This window comes from Apostichopus japonicus, chromosome 4, assembly GCF_037975245.1.
Source record: "Apostichopus japonicus isolate 1M-3 chromosome 4, ASM3797524v1, whole genome shotgun sequence".
Classification (NCBI taxonomy): Eukaryota; Metazoa; Echinodermata; class Holothuroidea; order Aspidochirotida; family Stichopodidae; genus Apostichopus; species Apostichopus japonicus.
This window is the reverse complement of record NC_092564.1, coordinates 2,901,162-2,920,603: the sequence shown is the minus strand read 5'-3', so window position 1 is coordinate 2,920,603 and position 19,442 is coordinate 2,901,162. Positions and strand designations below refer to the sequence as shown.

The 19,442-nt window shown below is 36.4% G+C and overlaps 1 protein-coding gene across 1 annotated transcript; it reads right to left on the bottom strand.

Annotated features, from left to right (window-relative positions):
• Positions 1-3,974: 3,974 nt before the first annotated feature.
• On the bottom strand, positions 3,975-14,224 carry LOC139966141 (proteasome subunit beta type-4-like). Its single transcript, XM_071968867.1, has 7 exons — positions 14,035-14,224; positions 12,618-12,824; positions 11,608-11,754; positions 11,156-11,237; positions 10,006-10,122; positions 7,875-7,963; positions 3,975-6,429 (listed from the first exon to the last, which is right to left on the bottom strand). Exons 1-7 carry the CDS (start codon positions 14,157-14,159, stop codon positions 6,417-6,419), a joined length of 780 nt encoding a protein of 259 aa, XP_071824968.1. The 5' UTR covers positions 14,160-14,224; the 3' UTR covers positions 3,975-6,416.
• Between the last annotated feature and the right edge of the window lie 5,218 nt (positions 14,225-19,442).

Below are 19,442 nucleotides of genomic sequence, written 5' to 3'. Positions count from 1 at the left end.
GAACTGATGCAATTGATCGAATTTTATGTGCCACCCATATCATGAACGAAGCTAATGTCACTGGCTGTGTAAATGATTTTTAACAACCTACAAAGCGGGCGGATACTTCGCTGGGGGGGGGGGGGCAAACGTTCTGTGACAAACATAAAATAGCGAAACTAATGTAATGGAGGGGGCGGCGGAGGGGGGGGGGTTGTTAATGATCTGTGATATTATTTTCTTCAGTACTGTTAGTAAATGGAGCTGTATTGCCCAATCAATTGCAAGTATTACTGTGACGTGCGTATCGCATATTCATTAACAACATGTTAACATAATTCGTGTTGAATATACTTGCACAAACCAGGGAACAACTCCCTGCACAAACCATGTACATACATACACACGTATGTACTTACTGTACATTGTTAAACCACTGCTGGAACTACTTCATTGATTTGACAAAAATGAACTGTGCCATATTAATGGTGTCGATATAAAGCCTTTTTTTATTCAAACCCAGCCTCTATTCAATATATATATTTATATAATGCATGAATTGAAGTTCACACCATAGTATAGTTGTTTACAACTTGAAACCGTTGAACGAAAAATGTGAGGATCTTTGATCACCGGTAAACAATATTAACAAAATATGGCACAGAAAAAAATGATTCCAAGCTATAAACACCATTCACTGTCTTGTCTGACACGTTTGCTTTTAATATAAAGCAAGATGAACCAACATATGGCGGTACCTGACATTTGGTAGAAGCTGTCCTACATAGTTTGTACGCTAATAACTTTCTGGATCTCACCATGGTATATACTCGTGAAGTCGTGAAAAACCCAAGCAAACTGTAGATTAAATGTTAAACTAAATAATACAAGAATGTATATAGAACATGCTGAAAAGTGAAATCTATTTTTGTGAAACTTTTTTTCGGGCATTTTGTGTGTCACTATATATAATTGGAGATATTTGTTGCTAAAAGCTTTTTTTCCTCCTTTTGACAAGAAAAAACATGCTCTTCACTCTAGTAATGAATACTTGGTTAGTGATATGTTGACTTTATTTGAAACACGTGTCTTTATTTCGTTATTACTGTAACTGTTTAGTCCTTGAAAAGATTCGAACTACCAACCTTTGTTGATTATCATATGAATTTATAACAGTCCAGTCTTCATGCATACGAAAACTCATAGTGACCTACTTTCATCTCAACCCCTTCAATAGGGAGGATGAGATATTGCAGTTCCTTTGTCAGTTGGGCCATATACAGCTATGTCAGTTGCCATCGCAACAGTTCCCATGGTAATGGTTATTTTTCCTGAGAAGCTACCCTCGGGGGGGGGGGGGTCACCCATGGCGGGGTACCAGCTAGGGAGATCGGAAGTCCATGATTGAGGGAGGGGTCAAAACGTGTCTGTGTGTGCGTGTGTGTGTGTCTCTCTAGGTGTGTGTGTCGAATGCTGTGTCAAGCCTTGAACTCCAAACGGCTTAGGCGATTTTCTACAAACTTGTTGGGAAGGTACCCCAGGGTGAACCCTTGTCTCGCGGGCCCCGGAACCAAACGTCAGAGGTCAAATAAAACGATTTTATTTGTGTGTTTGTGTGTGCTATAACTCCATGGGGAAACATTGAGTTGACATGGAAACTTAACAGGTCATGGTAATGTCAAGTACTATCAACATCACTGGTTGCCATGGGAACCGAGGTGAAAAAGTAAGTTGGTCAAAGGTCAGATGTTTATATTAATCGCAAGGTTTGTGTCAAAAACTCCTTAACAGCTGGGCCGATTTTGTTCAAACTTGGTTGGAATGTACCCCAGGGTGGGCCCTTGTCTCACAGACCCCCGGAAACAAAGGTCAAATTTAGTTTAAAGGTCACTGTATATTTTTAGAGCAATACACTGTAAAAAAAAAAAACGGTTTGACGGCGATGAGATTGCAACCCCATGGATTGCCCTCTTGTAGTTTTCCAATTTGGAACATTTTGTGCGAATTAAGCCCTTTTGGAGCTCAAATGACGTTCTCAATTGAATGCTGCAAGATTAATTTATCAAGCTAGATTCTAGTAAAATGAATATCATTGAAACTAGGATGCTATAGTAAGACGTTGCTTGAAAGTATTGTAAACCCGAAGTAAGATGTGAGAAAATAAGTTACCTCTAGGGATAGGGGTTGGGGTCAGGGATACATACATACATAGAGATAATTAGGGGCCGGTTATCCACCCCTCCGTTTCTAACACAATGTAATTTATCTTCTAACAGCACATTCACTATGTATGAAGGTTTGATGTCAAATACAACTTACTTTTAAGATTTTTTATGAAGCCACCCAAGATATTGTTCGGGCACAACAAATCCGCTCTTTAACTCCATCCTTCTTAAATACCGCACATTGCGATTGTGCCCAAATATAATCATGACGGTGTTATTTGCAGCCAAGTGATATATCACCAAGGTCAGTATACCGGAGAAAGAAAATGGGTTGACTTTTTGAAACAGCTACAATTATATTATTTTTTATAGAGGATATTGTGCAGAAACTTGTAAAGTCCCAGAAAGCCAAAACAAATATGTAACCACTGTGGAAATCAAGGCCTTTTGTGATCACGTTAGTATGCACAGGGTGTGTGTACTTTTTAAGGTCGCTAATCTAGGAAAGAACCTAGGCACGAATCACCGAACGACTGATCAGCTCTCAACCCCAGTCTTCTTGCATCGAGACAGTGACTGTGTGATCATCGTCAGGTGTGTATCACGATTCCACTGGAAGGGAAACAGATACTACACATGATCTTAGCCAAATGGCTGAGAAGCCTCCGTCTGTGTGTAGGCCTGTAGCCTACCTTTTGTTGACAAGTCCTCCTTTCCCAATTTTCAATAGCTATGGCATCAAACAATATTGTTGACATACTAAGAAATGTCTGACAAAACTAGCCTTTTCATACCGAGCTGGAGCCAAATATGGTATAGAAGTTGATGTCTTGACGTTTATGCAGTGTGTCCGCATTTCATCTTGGCACGTAAACGTTCTCTAAGTGTTAGTCGCACGAATTGTCGCTTTTTGAAAACAACAGTCTGCGCAATAACTAGTCTTCAAATAAAGTCTATGAATAAAATTTGCATAAAATATTCCTTTTCGTAAAACGGGGAAAATCTTGTTTTGAAGATGATTCTTTTAATACGAATCTAAATGAATCGAAACAGTACGGTATACATTTTTATAAAAAAATATACCTTTTGCATACGAACGAGAATTGCAAATATATGCAGGTTGCGAACGAGAGGAGTAGGCGTATCAATTAAATATTAAAAAAATAAAGTTTAAAAAAAAAATTCTACATATAGGCCTACTACAAACAAACAAAAAGTGAAATTTGGCATATTGTTCTGACAAATGCAAATTAGTTTTATATTCGACAACACTATACCCATATTAAATCCATCCAACTCGTGGCTTTTGACTGCAACCAAAGAAACTATATTTATTACAGTTTCGAATAACATACCTTAGCTGACCAAAAGTAAACAACGTCCATTAGTGTAGCTGTAATATTTCATTTAAAAAAAAAAAAAAAAAATCATAATTTAAAAGAGAAAATCCGCTACTGTAGCAGGGGACGGATCCAGGTAGGAAAAGTCGGTCACTTGCCCTCCCCTCTCCACCCCCCCCCCCCCACTTCTGATTAAAAAACAGGGTTGTTATGTTTATTGCGAGACCACTAAAAGAAGGCAGTTTCCAACCTGTATAATTAATTCGGTGACATCTTTTCCACTGGGCTTGTCAGCAAAAGAGGCCATGTCTTAGAACAGACAGGGGAGTAAGGCAAACTCCAAAATGGATTAGCATTCACCAATCGAAGTGGGATATTTTTATAAACTTAGTATAATGAATTGCAGTAAATTAATACCTTTTATTGATTTCTACTAAACCAATTACCGTCACAGAAACAAAACAATAAGAAAACACGCAATTAATTGATGTCATGGCTTGTACGTCTTGTTATTGTCTTTATACAATATGAAAACAAACTCAAAATAACAACAAAATCATATATAATGAGGAATGCCACAATGACCTACAAGTAATCATAAAATTCATGTGCATATGAGACCATCGTAGATACATGATTCATGAGATAAGGGTTCAGAGAAACAGAATTGAAAACTTTAATTACCCTCTGCTAACCTTTGACCTGAAACAATACACATTACAGGCTCACCCAAATATGACTTCAATGACACCTCTTTGAGACGTTTACTGAACAAAAGGTGCAGGTGGTGGGGGGTGGGGGGGGGGTCATACATACTGATTTCATATACCAGTGTGATACTTTTTTAGAAAAGTCACCCAAGATAGAACCTGGGCACAAAACTCAAATTATTTAACTGAACCACTGATCCCCACGGCCCTTGCATTGAGACTGTGTGATCCTCTTCAAATGTGTATTACATGTCCGTTGGGATTGAATGCTTTGACTAACAATGGATAACCCGAAATCTTAAAAAATCCAAGATAAATAGACTCAATCCTATTAATCCATCTTTGAGAGTCACACACACTTGGGCAAAGAATTTCATATCGAGAAATAACGTTTCTTTTGACAAATTTATGAATGGACATTTGTTTTAACGCATAACAGCCTTTTTCCGCAATACACAAAATCATGTAATGCAACATAATTTATCAGACAAACCTTCTTATTCTCATATTTTTCAACTGTGAAGTGATGAGAATCCACCTCAAACTGCACAGAGAGTGAAACTAGAGAGCAAAATGAACAGCAAACATTCAACTAAAATGCATTAACACAACAAGTATTGACAGCTTCTCACTTCCGTGATGAAATGTTAATCACGAAAGCATTCATTCAGTGCAGCGAATGACGACCACCTCAGAAATCTCCTGTAGGTTTTTGGACGATAATTTGCTTTCAACTGATACAAAGATCTGTTCCATACCAGGTTATTACTGATCCCTCTGCATGCAAGGTTTCCAAGAGAAAGTATCTTTCAACGAGAGACCAAGATAAATCCCTTCTTCGGGAAATTCTTGCAGTCGATAACGACTTAAAAAAGGATGAATTTAGGCACAAAATTAATTCTGATATGTTGAAGACCGTTAAGTATGAAAAACTACTCTCAGTGCAGGTTATATTTCTATACCTCTTTTAATTTTTGAAAAAAGGAACCTTAAAATATGTGAGGTTCATCAATTAAAGTGACTGGATTATATAGCCTAATTCACAAACCATACAGTCAATTCCTCAATTACAACCATCAAAACATCGATGGGAAAACAATTCTATCCTCTAAAATGGCTTCTTTAAAAAATGCATTTCAAAATTATCAAGGATGAATGGTGTCGAATGTCATCCAAGGGGGTGATCTAGTCGATTATATGAACTTAAGAGAATTTGTGAAACAATTGCAGAAAACAAAATAGGAAAACTGTAGGAGGGTAGGCCCTTATAAAGGAGTATTCTTTTCTTGATATTTCAAGTCACATTTTTTCACACACTGACTCTGTTGCAAGTTGACTTTGCACAGTCACAGTTTGAACATACGTTAAGTCCATTGAGTAATGCAATGTCAGCCCATGCTGTATAGTGTTGGATGGACAGCTACCATTACCAGTCGTTCCATGTTGGCCTTGTACTACATTAAGTGACCGCTGCGTCTGACCACGACGCCACCAGACTCTAGAATGTAGAATCTATGATTCTCATGTGTGTGAAATAATCAGAGTGCTTCTGTAACATGCACCCTTCAGCTGTTCTTAACAGCCACTAATGGATCACATGCTAGACTGTGGTATTGGAACTCAGAGAATCATTTATCCAGCATCGCATAGCAAAATGCTATTCAGTTTGGTCAAGTTGCTATACAAGTGTAGAGATGTGTAGCAGTTTACTATGCAGGAACTATTCAAGGAGAGGTAAAGTTCAGAGACTTCGAAAATGCTACGCAGATTTTATTGATCACTAAATCGTTCCCTGACACTGTAAACTCAATCTGTTCACCATAATGATGTCATAATGACATCATAACTCACCACTGTTGGAATATGGTGTCATGACAGACAAAAGTCAGACAGGATAGGAAACAATGACACAGTTGTTATCTAAAATTGTTATATGGTGTGCTTCTACAAACTTTAATTAAGGCTAATTTAAAAAAAAAGGAATCACCACAATCAATCTGTTTTCCTTTGGTTCGATGAAACACATATAAAGAAGAAACCAAAGTTCTGAATGTCATCAAAAATACCTGGTACCCTAGATGAAAATGTTAACACATATACAGTATCTCACAGCTAATCATGTTTGACCCTTTGGCCAGAGTTTAGTTCAGTGGACGTTACTGTAAATCCAAACTTCAGATTCCATTCCAGAGCGCTGTTAATTCCTTGAGCAGTTCCACATCTCATTCATAGCCCCTATAAATGAAACCAAAATTTAAAAAAAATTAAAATAAATTCATAATTAACAGCTTTGTTTAAACAAGATACCAGCACAACATGAAGTTATAATACATGTCACTAATTAAAATTAACTTTACTCAGACAAAATATATCTAGATCTAGCATTACTATAGGAGATTTGACATCTTACTTTTCAGCAACTATTACTTCAAAGTTTAGGTACATCAATTTAGAATTTAATTCAAAGTTATTGTCAAATTTTCAATATAGCTTTATTTGTTAGTATGAAACAAACAGTTTGACACAGGTTCATGTGTTTAAACGTCAGTATTTACCTTCTTTTTCCACAAGAAGTATTACCTATATCCAATGTAAAGTTTTCATGGTAACATTTTAAGCCTGGAAATTTGATTTGTTCAGATAAATATAGACCTGAATATTAAAGTGATTTCTATCACCATGTTCCCGAGTTTGAAAAAATTGGTTCTCACATGTAAGCTGAAATATGGAGTACTAACTGCAGAATTACAATTCCAAAGTTTTATAGTAAATTTGCCTGGCTATATTTGAAAGTTTGAAGCTAGAAACAATTTGTGAAATTATACAAATTCCTTGTTAAGCAAGTAAGTGGGAGTTGTTCTTGCTTTAGGTCTTATTTCAAGAAAAAACCGAGGAGAGAATAAGCTGACAAAACTACTAATCAAATTACAAAGCCCTAAGATGATGGTATTGTTAGCAGACCGGACCATTTTCATCCTGTAAATCTTCAATGAGGGCCAAGATTGAAGTAAAGGCTCACAGTTGCACTCTCCATTATGAAAACGACCTTATCCCTAACTGTACAACTATTTTTTATTGGGGGGGGGGGGCACTATTGTGTAGTAAATAATCATGCCATTTGAGGTTATTACTAAATTTTGGGTCAATTCACAGAGATTGAGTTAACCAAAGTTCAAACAAAACCAAGTGTGTCCTGTCTTTTATAAACAAAACAGTGAATAAAGTCTTGGGATGCGTATGCGAGCAGACACAGACATTTATGTAACGGTGCTAGGCATAGTGATTGCTGGATTCTGATATCCCTAACTGTACAACTTTTTTTTATTGGGGGGGGGGGGGGGGCACTATTGTGTAGTAAATAATCATGCCATTTGAGGTTATTACTAAATTTTGGGTCAATTCACAGAGATTGAGTTAACCAAAGTTCAAACAAAACCAAGTGTGTCCTGTCTTTTATAAACAAAACAGTGAATAAAGTCTTGGGATGCGTATGCGAGCAGACACAGACATTTATGTAACGGTGCTAGGCATAGTGATTGCTGGATTCTGATTTGACAGTACAATAACTGTTACACAATCAAGGCAAATCTGTTTAATTGAAGTTTTTCATTATTTACTACACAACAGCACCAAGAAAAGATGGTTCAGACCATTTAGGTTGGATGCTTCATTCTACTTACTCAACCATGTGTGCTAGATCCCAACTGGTCTCTGACGATACGGGCGGCTCCACTCTTACACCGTCCTTATTAATGACAACTACTTCATACTGTAAAAAAGCAAGAACATCACAATGTGATATAACACAATCTAATAATAACTCTGACGTAAGTCAATCTTTTAATTTGTCGAACGAGGTGAAACACGGGACACCAGAAGAAATGTCATATCACACCAAATTGATCCAACGGGGTGGGGGGGGGGGCAGGGTGGGGTGAATCTCACAAGTTGTGCTGAAGCTGAATCTAATGACTTGACAGGCCCCAAATCAACTCATTATAATGTGAGTAACACTAGTGAAAACACAGTTGTTTTTCAGAATTTTTGATGGTACTGTACTCTTGTTAAGTCATTCAGAAGTCTGTGCAAAATGCAGCCTACAGAACAGAGTAGAGCCGCACTACAAAAGGAAAAAAATTAATCAGTAAATACAAATCATTAAATACGAAACAGCTGAATTTTTTTAAAGAATTAATATCTAGAGTATTTAACAGCATAACGTTGCATCTAGAGCTATTTTATTGATTAGCTAATTGAAAGTCTAAATATGCTTCAGAATTCTACATCATGGCACCTCTTTTTGTCTGGGGGAGGTCCCCATATTCTCCTACATGGGAGTCAGCTTCTACAAACCCAGGGCCATTGCCTTCCTTTATAAAATCCTGTATATCGACTCTGGCCCTTCCATGAGGGTTCCTGCCCTGACCTAAATTAGTCGGGAATCCTATAATTCATTTAATTCCAATGCGCACCGATGGACTGATGCTGTACACAACTTCAGACATTCTATAAATATCAAACAGCTCTTGCATGGATTTTGATATATATGATATTTTCCATATAATGTCATTTCCGGTTCTCTCAATAAATGGTAACATGCTATATCATTTGAAATGCCATGCCCTGACTTTTCAATTCAACTAACTCCAGTCACAATGGGAAGTCCCACACTACATGCCGCACAATTTAACTTAGTCGTATAACCAGTGCCAATATTACATGTATTTGACCTTTCTGAAATTCATTTTCAATCCAACTTCAACAGGAAAAAACACAAGGAACAAACATCACCAGAAATAGAAATGAAATTACAATGCAATCTTACAACTTCGGCAATACCAAACTAATTTTAGTTGCCAGCAAAAGCTGTCATTTATGGCATGAATCAGTCCAAAATTGCTTTTGAGTTTATTCGTAAAAATGCTGTTCTGTGTCCATGATCATCACTCTATCATCTATGGTTTAGTCTGGTTTGGCAAACAGTTTGCCAAAGCTCACATTGGTAGGTTTGTATCACAGAAGAGGGAATATTGCAACAACACTCATTCTCACAGTGGGCTGCTACCACACAACAACAGCACAATGTCTTTCTGCCCATGTATTTGTGTGCATAGTTCAGGATGTTAGGAGTAGCCACTTGCCAGAGTTGAACAGCTGTGTATTGTCTATTGTAGATAAACAAACCAAACCAAACTAGATAGCAACAGTAACCACCTGCTAGTTTTCCTTTCATGTCCAAGTATAGAACATTCCTGAAGTCACAAACCATGCAGCAAGTGACCACAGGTCACTAATTGCTTTATAAACTATAGACATCGTCTGTTCACATCAAATCAACATTTACCATTGTTACATTAAAGGCACTGTATCAATAGTCAGATGCTGAGGGGGCTGCAGCATTATGGGAAGCCTAGCTGTGTAGGGCACAATAGGCACTGCTGGTTGACAGAGATAATCTCTATAAGATATTGTATCAATAGTCAGATGCTGAGGGGGCTGCAGCATTATGGGAAGCCTAGCTGTGTAGGACACAGACACTAGACACTGCTGGTTAACAGATAATCTCTATTGATATTGGTTCAGACTTATTGCAGCTACTGCAAGCTTCTATTTTTGACTCTGTGCCAAACATACCTTAACTTGCATGTAGCAAAATGATATCAATCTGGCTGGTTCTTTACATACAGTAGGTTAGCATTGACAATTAACCTGTATATATGTACACTTCGATTCACAACAACATTCCTCATTTTCAAATGGACTCTTTTCTACAGGCGACCAATGTAGGACAGGCTACATCATGTGACCTACCTTGTTAAATGATCGGGCATCGCGGTAAAAGAGAACTCTCATGCAATGGCTTATTAAGTCCTTAGCTTCGTCCTCTGTCATGTTAGGGTTCTTTTCGACTGCATCTCTCATCATAGGCTAAAATGAAATGAAACAATACCAGTGACTGACTGTGGTCAAGAGCAACCGTTAGGGCTTGCAAATATGACCAGAATAAAAGAAGATCAGAATGAGATAAAAAGCAAAGCTCAAGTGAAATAATGTACTGTAAACCAAAACAGGGCGGTTGTCTTGTTGACTTCTTGAAAGATCACAGGAAGGAAGTTTGTGACCATATTGTACATATACAAAACTGCTGTGGCATGCCTTGATTGTACATACCTACCACCAGGTACTACTGGGATAACTGATCCAGTGTAGCATGGCAACATGATATTCAAGTTTAGCACATTTAGCAAGTACAGCACCTTTCATATTTGTCAATTTAAAAATATCTCAATTAAATACCAAACTTAGAAAAGTTACTTTAAAATTAAATGAACTAAAAACAAAACTACAAACAGTAGTCAAAATCCAAAAGGATGGTTGAAAGAAACTTGTGAGGCTGGAAATGCTTGGAATTTAAAACGGTCAAAGATAACATTTTAAGAAACAGAACAAAGGATGCTGGGAGGAGGATAATACTGAGCAGTAATCATATCAGAAGCAGTACACTGAGGAAAGTCAAGGTGTCATCCCAAACAGTTTTCTTTTTCCTTTCGACTATAGAATTTGCTCTCTCTCACAAGGATGTCTCATTTACAGATTTCATATCTAAACAGTCTTAGAATTTGCCTCAATCATTTTATCTCACTACTTGTTCTGTTCTAATTTCCTTGTGAATTCAAATTTATTTACTGTTTGTTATTCTTGTGTGGTTACATTTCTTTGCTATCGAAATGATCGCAATAAATTTGAAAATGAATGAACTGAAATAAAGAAATCTGCCATTAAAGTGTTGTTGGCCTATACTAGGTGTTGTAATCTGACTTAAATGGAATACAAAAAAAAAATTCAAACAATGTAATTTGGCAATTTAGCGTACTTGCTTAGCCAAGGATTACAGACAAAATTAGGACATTTTGATGTATGTTATATGAGCAAACACCATTTGACATTACATGTAACTTACCAGGGCTATGTATGCTCCAAACCCGTTTGCAACTGTGGCTGACTCATAAGCTGATCCTATTTTGTCAACATAACCTAAAAAGCTGAAACAAGGAAGGAAGAGGCTATGTGTTAGTCACTTTCACAGAGACACAAAGGCACAGAACCACAGACTTGATTCAAATGAGATGCGAAGAACCGCATTTCTGCATACACGATATTGTTTAGCATTAGTTTTTATATTGATCATCACAAAACACCTTCCAAAATGTCAGTAAAATAGCCTTTAACAAATGGTTGAAATTAAAATTAAAAATCTGTGTGACCAATAGGGTAACTTAGCTGTTTAAGTATGTTACTGCTATATTGTGCTAACTTTATTATCCATGTATGGAGTTGTTCACTTCTTACTATAGCACTAACTTCACAAACATGTCAGTTCTGTAATTATTAGCTCTGGGTCCAGGCACTAACCTTTCTCCTTTGTAGAATCCACCGATGGCTACAACATTCCAGAGGGGGTTGAACTTTGACCTTCTATTGTACATGACCCTTGTGAGCCAAGAGAATAAAGACTTAGGTGAGTATCCATGACCGTCATCCAGACACTCGTCCTCGATGCTGTGAAGATAAACAACGAATAAACTCATAACTTTATGTATGAACTCTTCTGTTAGTAATACTGTAGTCCATACAGACAGAATATGACACCCAATAAAATGAACAAATTTCAGAAGTGTTACGGCTCTGGGAGTGGACAGGCAAAAAAGTCGGGAGCAACTGCAAACCAATTTTGCGGACATTGCTATTCTCTGAACTGGACTCGCTGAACCTGAGATATCTGAATTCCTTAATGAGCTACTGTACATCTTCCATGCCTTAACTGAATAAGTTGTGTATAAATGGTAAAATAATGTATACATTGGTCTACAATGGAATCAGAAATATTTCTAGTCAGTTGAATAGTCAGTCAAATATACAGTGGTAAAGCTTGTTAACTATGATACCACACTTTCTTCAGACATAGAATTTACCCTAACAACTCAAAACAAAATTTTGGTACAAACTCAATGTTCTTCAATTAACTTTTCAACCCTAATACACCAAGAAAAGAGAGAGGAAAATAGAGAGAGTTGGATTCTTAATAAGTAATGAGTTGGATTCTTAATAATGTGTCCATCCAAATGTTTATTGTATCATATCTGACTGAATTTCCTCTCTTGATATATGTATTTACGTTGTTTCATATTTTTACCTTTGATCTCCATTCACAATGACTAATATTTTAATTAATTAAAATGTTTCCACATACTGACTTTTAACAATTGGCATCAAGGTATCCTTATCAAATGTGAAAAGTATCCAAAATGACTTCCTTTATGGTGTTTATCTGTAAGTTTTCCATATCTTGAAAGATCATTACTGGGACCTGCTGAACAGTTGAAAAACATACAGTTTAAACCTTAAGTGCTATGTTTACTCACATTTTCTGTTCAAGGACGTCATTTAAGAACTGATAGTCTGCATAATCTCCTGCGACAGCTATGCCTGTGCTATTGTTTACCGCTTTTACTCTGGACAAGTTGCGAAACCTTGCTAGAGAACCATAAGATCCCAGCATATCAGCTGCAAGAATGACTCCATCGTTGTATTTTACACCAAGGACAGAAGTACCAGTCACAGATGGGTATCTGTTGATATAGTTGAAATAATATACATTGTAAGTTAAAACAAACTAAGAGCGAACTAATGTAAGTACTAGTTCCAACTATATTTCCTTACCCCAAGATTACATTTATTTCTACTATGCATCAGCTGCAATATCGTCTGATTATGGAATAAAAAAAACACCTGTCTAAGAATTTGGTCTGTAAACATTTGACCAGTAACAAGGAAAATCAGAAAAGATCAACAAGATTTGGTAAACTTGAAATGATCTAAATATGACAAAGCAAGAAAAAGGGTTCAAAAACATGTTGCCTGACGATGTATACTTTGATAAGAATATTTTTGGTTATTACATTTATCTGTGATAGCATATTTTAACTCATATGTGTATTCAATATTGATTTCAAAGGAATTGGTCTTGATACCATATTTTTAACGCAGCAGATGTTGCAGTGCAATTTGAAAATTGTTATGAATGTACCATAGCAGTATTCAAAGTAAGCCAAGCTAGAACTAACAGACAAGTCTGACATGTCTTTCACAACACTTCCTAAGAGGATGCACACAGTCAATTTCAGATGTATTCCATCATTTCAGTGAACTATGCTATTAGTGGCAAGGATACAGTAATAGGCTGGTAAGGTAGGGAATGCCCAATCTAACCTAGTGATCTACAGTAATGGTAGGTCAAGACTAGTTTGACCAAGTTCTATTAACCTACGGTAGGCCTAGCAGTTATAAATTCTTTTACTATTGACTATAAGAAAAAAATATATATATTTTTTACTAAATGATGCTGCATATTACATAGAAAAACAGGCATGTTTTAGTATGACATTGCTTCCGGCAATTTTTTTTTCATGTAAAGTTTAATGTTGTCGCGGAACCGGTCTGTCACTGGTTCCTACTGCACACAACAAATAGGTTAGGCCTAGTCAAAGTTATGCTGCTCTAGTTGTCTGTAAAATTCTCGCTCCTCTTCTGAAGTTATATTAATTTCGTACGGTGGTATGTTAATACCGCTTCTTGGTCTTTTTCTATTACCATGCGTCCTGCAAAAGAAATATAACAACCCGGTCTTACGATTCTGATTACCTTAGGCTAGGCCTAACATTAGTGTTTGTGCTGACTAATGACGTTAGGCCTTACGTTAACTTAGCATATTAAATTGCTTAGGCCTACATTCGGACGTTGGCTAGGCTCTACATAGCATAATTTCAAAGCATCGCTTACAAAGTGCGTTTGACTGGGTCCTTTTGATAGGTCGTGTTACTACCAGGAGGATCATAAAAAGCTCCCGGTGATGGTCCGTGAGACCATATTTTAGTAGAGAACCCGGAAAACGAATCGAACGACATCTTTTCACAGCCTACGTTAAATGACAATGACTACGCGTGAAACAACTCTCTGTGCTAAACTTGAAGCTAATATACTTGGAACGCCAAAAGAATAAAAAGAAAAAATAATCTACATATAGCAGATATACATAACTATGCTGTCATTTCTCTCATGGTAGCAGTTCCTTTGTTCAAAGGAACTTTGAAACTATAGCCTATTCGTCTCAGAATCAGTTCTTGACGCGTCTACTAAAAATAAGTGTCTCGTTTCAGGATGCAGAAATGGTTTCATTATAATAACTTGCTGCTGATAATCTAAACTGAGAAGTGAACGAAAACAGGCACTGAGTGGGTTCATTTTGCAAGAATCGTTTGCGTGTGTACAGAATACAGATTTTCGCACGTTCATCAAACTTTGCATAAATAATATTCCGTTGGCAGAAGTTTATCTAAATGCTGAATATTATATGCATCTTAACGTTAAAGAACAACCTCTACTTATTTGGTGTGGCGAAGATATAGTTATTTTTCAAATATAGTGGTATTTGTTTAATGCATCTGGCAAAAGCAAAGTGTATCATGTTATCACAGCAATTCATCCGAAAATGCTTTAGTATGCCTTTACTATTTAACTGCCTTCTTCACAGAGGGAAATAATATTTCTACCAAAATGTTGCAGTCTGACGAATCTCTAAATACAGAGAATCTTGGCAGCTAAGCAAACATTCCTAATGTACCATGTTTTAAAGTTAATTCATCAAGAAGATTGTTATAGGACAGTAAAGTATTTGAAGAATATTTACCGTTCAATCATCGACTAACTACTGTGATACACTCCGGGGAAGAATCGATGGCATAGCCAGTCAAAATAGGTTACTTTAAATCAACCATATCTTGAGTTACGTACACTAACAGTGTGGATTTTTCCTTTCCATATAAGTACCACACTTTCTGCCAAATTCATTTCAGTGAAACGTCAATGTTGGACAAATATGTAGTAAGAGTGCAATAGAACAGTACACGTATAATGTCGCATGGTATGAGTACGAGAGCGAACGAATTCAAGGTCCTAAGCACGAGTACATAACGGTACGTACTTTTGCATTAGTGTCAAACAGCATTTTCAAATTGCTTCGAGTAAGAGAAAGAGTAGATCTACAAATCTAAGACTAGGCATCTAGGCGAACAGAATAGGGAAAATACAAATGTGTGCTCGGACGTTAGTAGAAAAGGATTGTAAGCACTAATAATTAAGTTTGCTGTCTGACGAATCTTTCTGTAACTCTAACCACCGGCTGTTCATTGGTGCTAAAGAACTTTCCCTATATTTTCGCTTAAGTGAGTGCTTTAACATGCACCCCACCCATCCGCATGTAAACAATGAAACACACTAATCTATGCAACTAATTAAATACCTGACTGAATTATATGGTAGGTACTTGTTACATTATGTCATGCTTATATGACGTTTATATACTTTCGTTGCAGCGGTCAAAAAGTCTTCATATTTGATGGATGTGCATTGTTTTTTTAATGCTGCGATGGACATAGCTTAATCCGTTTATCTCTTTCTCACTGATGGCCGTACATGTATCGGATTCCCATACATATATATCATTCAATTCACAAAACCCTAGTAGTAAGTAGTAAGTTTCCGGTTTTAATTAAATATCAAGTTTAATTTCAATTAAAAGACACTTATGTGCAGATTCCTTTTTTTCTTCCTCTTCCTTTCTCCTGTATTGTTTTTAACTTTGTTTTTACTTTTTGTAATATATGTGTTAATTGTTTGCTTATCTGCTGTAAGAGACGATGCATGTTTATTGCAGCAAGTTCATACGAATTAATTCCAATTGAAGTCCTAAAATATTATCTGTTAAATAAGAACAAAACTCAGCTAACAGCCTTCATCACCGGGCATGATGATAGAGATGCCCTGATTAAAAACTCCCTATCAGGTTAGAATAAAGTTAATGCAAGTTGGTGATATCAAAATGTTTGAACGAAATTTTAATGAAAAGTCACTCAAGAAAGAACCTGGCCACGAACAACCTAAGAAAACAGAATGACTGATCCGCTCCCAACCCCAGTCCCCTTGTCGAGACTGTGACTGTGTGATCATCGTCAGGTGTGTATCACGATTCCCCTACATAGGGAACCTAATGCTACACATGATCTTAGCCAAAAGATCGAGAATAAGTTTAAAAGCATCATAGCGCCACTAATATAGCGCCACCAATTTTGATTTATTTGAACCAGGATAGTTGCCAAACGGTACAAAATGTTGTTTCTATCGTGTAAGATGAAGATAACGGTTTAATATATCTGAATGAAAAATGGGAGAGAAATTTAATCGGTGCTTTTTGGGAACGTAACTTTTAATTTTTGTTACACAAAATATCTACTAAGTGATGTTAACATTTTTACGAAACCGTGTTTGAAAGACACAATTTTACCCTACTTTCAGTCGAAGTATAAATGATTTTTGTATTCAATATTTACCTCGTTGTCTGTCTCATATTACTGCATATGCTTCCCTATTATTCCATGCTATACACTAGGCATTCTCAATAAATGTTCTGTAATAGGGTCAGCGGAGAGAAAAACTGGTTGAAGCAACGTACGCGCAGAGAGAGAACCTAAATAAACGGGATGCATATTGATTACCCAGTTAAGCTAATATGGAGTTAGTAAGGTTTGGAAAATTCCCTTTAAAGGCATTGAAGACTCGCCCCAAAACTCGTGCGGCCATCTGAAAAAGTTAACTTTTCGTTGCTTGCAAGTGACGTATTGTTCGTGTCGCTACAAAAAGTAGACAGTACAGTAATGAAACGTGATACCTTGTTATCTTTAGCTAGACCTGAGATGTCCATCGCTGTTTTGTTTGTACACTGTGCTGTGCGTATTGACCGCAGCTGTATGTACTGACTGTACACTAGTGTTTAATTACCGATGGTAGCAAGCTGTGTGTGTGTATTTTCTGGGATCGATGGTGGTGTCTAACACCTCTGATACACCTCATTCGAAACTAGGCCAGATTACCGGCATTAGACGTTTCTGTTTGCTCTAGTTTTCACGCCCTTTAATGAATAAAAACCGTTTTCTTCTGTCTGAACCTACATATGATGTATAGTTTAACAAAGGATTGGAAGACAATGCTTAGATGGTTACTCTTCTATACGTAATACGAACTATCTCCATGTCCTTCTGGACTTGAACCCTGTGAATACAAAAAAGCGTTAGTGATGTTGAGGATTGCGTCTATGAATATTATACAATACGATAGAGTCATTGTTGCGAGATTGACAGACGAATGTTTGACCTGTTTAATCGAATGACTTTAAACAGAATTAGTCTTGATATGGTTAAGCTTGAGAATAACGAAATATTTGACTGCTATATAGTTATGTCCCTATTGCAGCTATTCTGGCGTCTGTTCCTCGGCGGAGGCCGAAATGTTAATGTTAATCTATTGTTTTAGATATGCTACTAACACAGCCACATTTTTTATCTGTGAACTTCATATTTAATAACAGAGCACCATCGGATGGCATTTAACATCATTTGTCCTTGGTAATGTTGTACTATTTTTTTAATAGGTTATCTAAATCCGTAACAGTCTTATATTTTCTCATTGTTTTCTTTCTGTTGCATCTGAGGGATTTGACATATATAATTGACAAAGTATTAGACTATATACCAGCTAATTAAAGAGTCATTTTTCAAACATTATAAGTGATAGAGAAATGTAATCTGGACTGAAAGCAGCGTTTGTTTTATCGATCCAAAACATATCAAACTTAATTTTGCGACCAAAGTCAACCTTTAAATGACATTTGAATGTAAACAGATCTATTTAAGTACCCGAGGCGCTCCGATTGAAGTGTTTACGAGTATCCCTATAGTAAAAGTCAAATGTTGCAAATTTCGGTTGTCCCAAGGAAGCGTAATTGAATGAACTACTGATAACTGATTACTGGTAAAGATTTTTTTTTATCGGAGTCTCGAAGTTGTCATGAAATCGTACTAACTGGTATCATATTATGATTCAGAATGTGGTGAATATATTGAATTGTTTACTAATGATTATCTGTCGCTAAGGAATAATGGCCATTAACTTAGTTGATCAAATATGGAACATGGTTTCTATGCAACACTGAACTCAACAAAAATATGAATGTCACTGAACTAGATATTAAATAATAGAGATATGAGCAAGCTGAAGTTTTGAGGTAAACTGTAATATCTTCACATTAAAGGTGTACCGTAATGTTCATATGCCTCTCTGTTTGAGAGTTCCTTGGTATAGTGTGGATCACTGTTGAACAGGGTGGATACGGACGGGTTTTTTTTGTGATAATAAAGAAAATTGATAAACATGACAATGGACAATTATATATGATACCTTTTATTAATTATACTGATGTAAGCCATTTTACATTTCTAGTTTTGCTACAGTGAGAAAGCTTGCAACTCACTGGCGTCATTATATCAGTTGATAAAGATAGGATTTAATTATTGTTTCTTTATCTGCAAATCAGATCAAATGTTAGAACATCTTCTGATGACTAACGTTCTAAGGGCACCGAAGATTATTAAATTTTCAATAAAAATTCAATATTGAGTGAAATCATCCCACATGTAAGTTAAATTAACACATCAACTGACATTAATTTATTGAAGTCATTAAATGGAAGGAGACAGTTAATGTACTCTTGTTCGCGGTTCTTCTTTGACAAAAACAAAACAAAAACAGTATTGATGTATCCGTATATGTATGTTTAATTTGATGTAATCAGAGCTTGGGGTTCGAATCGTAATTTTATCGTGGTCCTGGTATTATGAAACTATTCTGAGGGATGTTTAAACCTTACTTCCTCCTGCTTTGTATGTGTTATGTATATGTACATGTAATTTGATGTAAATCGTAATTGTATCGTGTTCCTGGTATGATTAATTCAATGTGAGGGATGTTTAAACCTTACTTCCTCCTGCTATATATGTGTTATGTATTTGTTATTTGATGTAATCAGAGCTTGGGATTCAAATCGTAATTGTATCGTGGTCCTGGTATTATTAAACAATCTGACGTATGTTTCAACCCAACTTCCTTCTTCTATGCTATATTACCTCTCTCTTCTCTCTACCTTCCTAAATTAATTTACTGAAGTCGTTAAATGGAGGGAGACTATTGTCCGCGATTCTTCTTTGACAAAAATAAAAACAGTATAGATGTGTCCGTACATATGTGTAATTTGATGTAATCAGAGCTTGGAGTTCAAATAGTAATTGTATCGTGGTCTT

What these genes read in the sequence shown, in the direction of transcription:
- LOC139966141 (XM_071968867.1), bottom strand. Translation starts at nt 14,159, where the DNA reads ATGTCGTTCGATTCGTTTTCCGGGTTCTCTACTAAAATATGGTCTCAC. An exon ending in GACCCAGTCAAACGCACTTT is followed by an intron (nt 12,825 to 14,034) that starts GTAAGCGATGCT and finishes CTATATCAACAG; the next exon opens with ATACCCATCTGTGACTGGTA. An exon ending in GACGTCCTTGAACAGAAAAT is followed by an intron (nt 11,755 to 12,617) that starts GTGAGTAAACAT and finishes TTATCTTCACAG; the next exon opens with CATCGAGGACGAGTGTCTGG.